The sequence below is a fragment of the Octopus bimaculoides genome, chromosome 5 (assembly GCF_001194135.2).
Source record: "Octopus bimaculoides isolate UCB-OBI-ISO-001 chromosome 5, ASM119413v2, whole genome shotgun sequence".
Classification (NCBI taxonomy): domain Eukaryota; kingdom Metazoa; phylum Mollusca; class Cephalopoda; order Octopoda; family Octopodidae; genus Octopus; species Octopus bimaculoides.
Genome location: NC_068985.1, coordinates 14,808,482 through 14,813,831, shown reverse-complemented (window position 1 = coordinate 14,813,831; position 5,350 = coordinate 14,808,482). Strand labels below are relative to the sequence as shown.

The window sequence follows — 5,350 nt, the reverse complement described above, 5'->3', positions numbered from 1 at the left end:
ATATATATATATATATATATATATATATAGATATATATTTATATAGATAGATAGATATTTTTATTAAAAATGGGGAATATCGGTTTATGGGATTATCTTAGGTTTCTCGTCCATAAAGGGTTTAGCTTTATAGCATATTGTCAGATCCCAAAACCTGTTAGCCCAAGTCCTCTTAAAAAAGATATATATTCATATGGTATGGGAGAGCAAAATTAATAACCGGAATATGCAAGTATTGCACTATCATTTTTTTTACTGCTGGATCATCTTTAAGAATAAAAACTGGTCAGTAGTGTTGTTGAAGTTGAGAGAGTTTGAAACCGTCAGGTGACTTACATTTTTCTGAAGAAAAATTTTTCTACAATTTTAAGGTTGCTAATAAAATATCTGGATAATTGTGGGTGTTTAACAATCAATATTCTTTTATCTGTTGGATTCCAAGTCAATTCCCCACCCTCACACTAATGTCTAATTTGATCATTTTCAGTTTTCAAAAAATGATGTCTAAGATGAGGTAAAATGAGTCACGAGTAATTTCAGTAGTTTTTTTTTTTCTCTTTAAGTACATGGTAAATGTATTGGGAAGGGGGCCACTCCAGCAGAATGTGAAGAAGCTATGTATGTTGAGGGTTCTTCATTTAGTCAAGCTTCCTTAATTTCATAGCATGACCTAGTATTTTAAATTTTTGTTGCATTTCTGATTTTTCTGATGTCTAAGGATGGTTAGTGATGTCTTGAGTCTTTTTTTAGATGTAATTCTGGAGAATTGGAGAGGCAAATTTACCTTAGCTTGGCTTACTCATTTTACCCCACCTAAATTATATCAAGGAGAACAGGGATAATTTTCTGAAATGGCATTCAGATTATGTTATTAATGTTTTTGTGGCACGTAAAAAGCACCCACTACACTCTCAGATTGATTGGTGTTAGGAAGGGCATCCAGCTGTAGAAACTCTGCCAGATCAGATTGGAGTTTGGTGTAGCCATCTGGTTCGCCAGTCCCCAGTCAAATTGTCCAACCCATTCTAGCATGGAAAGTGGACGTTAAATGATGATGCTGACCTAGTACTTTAAATTTTTGTTGCATTTCTGATTTTTCTGATGTCTAAGGATGGTTAGTGATGTCTTGAGTCTTTTTTTAGATGTGATTCTTGAGAATTGGAGAAGCAAATTTACTTTTGCTTGGCTTACCCATTTTACCCCACCTAAATTTGTCTTTTATATCAAGGAGAACAGGGATAATTTTCTGAGATGGCATTCAGATTATGCTATTAATGTTTTTAATGGATTCAGCAAAGGTCATTTGCTTAGCTAATATAGGTTTAGTAAGGTAGCGAACATTTGTAAAAAATATATTTCTTCTCAGTCAAAAATGTACCTCTTATGACAATCCTCAATGTACCTCAACCAATGCGCTACTTTTTATAAGAGATCGACTAGTCCATTCTTCCAATCACACAGGGGTGTCAATGATGCTTGCCCCAACGCTTTCTCGGCTCATGGTTCTTGTTTTATCCGCCTTTCAACCCTATTCATTCTGGCTGTCTGACTCCCCACCCCTCATTCACCTCCCCATACAATCTTGCAAGCCCACCCACCTACCCACCCCTCTTCAGCTTGTGCCTTGTAGAACCAGCTGAGCACCTTATCATTTATCTTTCTCACCCCTTTTTTTTTTCTCTACTAGATGTGAGTAGCCATGCAGATCCTGCTGCAGGAACCTGCTTTGCCCCTACCCCTCATATTATCTCCTCTCCTCTTGTCTGTCCCAGCCCTCCAGGGCTTGTCCTGTGAACTGCAGCAACCTCGATATTGCAGCTGGCATGAAAAAAACCCAGCACCAAGTTCATGCTGTAAAGTGGTTGGCATTAGGAAGGACCTCCAGCAGTAAAAACCTATTCCAGCACAAACACTGGAACAGGATGCAGTCCTTGGTCACATTGGATCCTGTTAAACCATCCAACCCATGACAGCATGATGATGATATATATATATATATATTTATATAGGTATTGTTTGTTTTTTTTATGTTGAGTTATAATAAAAACAATTTTGGGTTAAACTGTAGGAGTATCTAACATTTTTTGCAGAATACATGTCTATTGTTCTTTTACAAGAATAGTGTTGACAGTAACTTCGAAGTTTCTGTATGTTTAACCCTTTCTTTACTGTATTTATTTTGAAATGCTCTGTGTTTCTTTCAGTTACTTTAAATATAGCAAAGAATTTAGTAAAATAATTTAGTTATCATTAATCTAGTGTTAGGAACATAAATTGTGATTAAGGTTTGGTGGAAGATTTTAATTCAAAGCTTATGAAAACAAGACATTTGTACTACAGAGCCAGAGCTGGTTTCAGCTGGGTTGGTAACGAAAGGGTTAAGAATTGTTTCTCTATTATATATTTTAACCCTTTTGTGACCATATTTCTGTTGAGATGCTCTGTGTTTCTTTCAACTAATTTTAAATATAGCAAAGAATTTAGTAAAATAATTTAGTTATCATTAAGCTAGTGTTAGGAACATAAATTGTGACTAAGGTTTGGTGGAAGATTTTAATTCAAAACTTATGAAAACAAGACATTTGTACATTATTTACATTTGACGGATATTTGTCCTCATCTTGTTTGTTGTTAACACAACGTTTCGGCTGATATACCCTTCAGCCTTCATCAGATGTCTTGGGGTAATTTCGAACGTGGGTTCTCATTCCTAAGGTATTTTTCGATGCTGTTTTATTATTATTATTATTATTATTATTATTATTACTCAGGTCACTGTCTGGAATTGAACTTGGAATCTTGGGGTTAGTAGCCCGCGCTCTTAACCACTACGCCATATGCCATTTCAGCCGGGTTGGTAACAGAAAGGTTAAGCCCAATGGAAGCTGAAACTTCAAAGTCACTATCAACATTATTCTTGTGAAAGAATAATAAATATATGTATGTAGAGAGATATCTGGTAAAGATCAAGTTGAGTACAACTTCAAGTTTCGCCTGTCAGTTTGTTTATGTGTGTGTGATTCTCGAGGTCTTGACTTCATGTGATAGTTGTAAACGAGTATCAGGGTCATACAAGTGGTGTTGTTCATTTCCTGTCATGAGGAAATATTACCTTGCTTGGAAACAAGTGGAGGTTGGCAATAAGGAGGGGCATCTGGTCAGAAAAATTCTTGGTCAACAATATTTCTTTTAAACTAATGAGGAATGATGCTGTTGAATTTAGACATGAGGAAGATGCCACAAACATTTTATTGTGATATTTTGAATCAAAATACAAGAATTCTGAAGAGAAAATATTCTGAAAACCTACCAGTATTGCTGATTTTAATATATCTGATGATTTATCAGAAATATTTCTCTTCTGATATTTGAAAATTACAGGGCAGCGAGCTGGCAGAAACATTAACATGCTGGGCAAAATGCCTAGCAGAATTTTGTCTGTCTTTACGTTCTGAGTTCAAATTCTGTCAAGGTCAACTTTGCTTTTTATCCTTTTGGGGTCGATAAATTAAATACCAGTTGTGTACTGGGGTCGATCTAATCGACTGGCCTCCTCCACCAAAAATGTGGGCGTTGTGCTCAAATTTTTGGTGGAGGAGAAAAGAATATTTGAAAATATTATCTCTCATTCACTATTTTATAAAACTGATAAAAACTTAATACGAAATTCTATTTGAAATTTTTTGTAGTGAACATTATCAAACTGCTATTTTTAAATCTTACAATATGAGATATTCAGCCACTGTACTTTGGAGTAAAGATTGTTTGCCAACATAACATGGCAGTCCTGGTTTAGGATGAATGTTGCTGTAATTTAGACATCGCCTCCAGCTAGATAAATTCCCTTATTTGAAAATATAAGGACACAGATTGTGCCGTATAGCCAGCTGGAGACAATGTCTCCTGGGGCTAAACAAGGACTGTCATGTTATGTTGGCAAACAATCTTTATTATCAAACTGGTTGTTTGATAATCAAACTGATTGTTTTATTATCAAACTGGTTATTGAAATTCTATAAATATGTCTGTTGCTTTCAGGTCTTTATCTTCAGCGTAGAAAAAAGTAAGCAGTCCTGGTTGAAATATGACTGGAATAAGGTAACCTCTATTGTTACTTTTGGTTATATGGATACCAGGTTGATGTGCCTGGCTCATAAACATAATGCCAGAGTGATACATTTAGGTAAGTAAAATTCTAATCATCTTCTCTCTCACTCTCCTCTCCCTCTCTTCTCTCCCTACCAAGGTACCCACATACCTTCTTAGCTGCAAGACACATGTTTCTTTCGTGCTATCATACTCTATTCCCTCATCACCTGACATGAAGTCACCTCCTATGGCACTCCTCCCCATTAGTTAAGGGAGGAGTGTCTTGCAAGCTGCTTGGTGACCTCACTGCTGCTGGTACCACATAAAAGCCCATAGTCCTCTCTGTAAGTGGTTGGCATTTGGAAGGTCATCCAGTCATAGAAACCATCCCAAAGCTGACAGTAGGGTTTGGTGCAGACTTCTAGTTTGCTGGCTTCTGTGAAACAGCCCAATCCATGGCATGTATGTGTGTGTGTGTGTGTGTGTGTGTACCCACGCACACACACATGCATATATATAGTTTTGGGATTTGGTTTGCAAGATTCTTTATGTGAGTTTGTGTGTTGAAGCATATTTTGTCGTGTCAGGAGAAAGTCATTCTCTTTTAGTGCCTTATTAATTTAACACACTCACCGGTTCAGTTTCCACTCATTTACTTTAATTTTTCTAAAATTTTCGTTGTTTCTTGCAACCTTTTTGATAGTCGACTATTGAAAAGATTGCAAGATGCAACAAAAATTTTAGAAAAAATAAAGAAATGAGTGGAAACTGAACCACTGAGTGTATTAAATAATAAGGTACAAAAAGAGAATGACTCTCTCCAGATTCAATGTTCATTTGTTGGCACTCCGTTGCATACGACATCGAAGGTTCCAGTTGATCCGATCAATGGAACAGCCTGCTCGTGAAATTAATGTGCAAGTGGCTGAGCACTCCACAGACATGTGTACCCTTAACGTAGTTCTCGGGGATATTCAGCGTGACACAGTGGGACAAGGCTGACCCTTTGACATACAGGCACAACAGAAACAGGAAGTAAGAGAGAGAAAGTTGTGGTGAAAGAGTATAGCAGGGTTCGCCACTATCTCCTGTCGGAGCCTCGTAGAGCTTTAGGTGTTTTCGCTCAATAAACACTCACAACGCCCAGTCTGGGAATCGAAACCACGATCCTATGACTGCAAGTCCGCTGCCCTAACCACTGGGCCATTGCGCCTCCACCCAGACACAACAATATATATCTATATACATACATATATATATA

At 37.0% G+C, this 5,350-nt stretch overlaps 1 protein-coding gene across 1 annotated transcript in view; it reads left to right on the top strand.

The window, feature by feature from the left end:
• LOC106879955 (di-N-acetylchitobiase) overlaps window positions 1–5,350 on the top strand; it is a 23,175-nt gene that overhangs the window by 3,743 nt on the left and 14,082 nt on the right. The window contains exon 2 of the mRNA XM_014929715.2: window positions 4,039–4,183. Within this exon, the coding sequence (XP_014785201.1) occupies window positions 4,039–4,183 (145 nt within the window). The remainder of the gene's footprint in view (window positions 1–4,038; window positions 4,184–5,350) is intronic.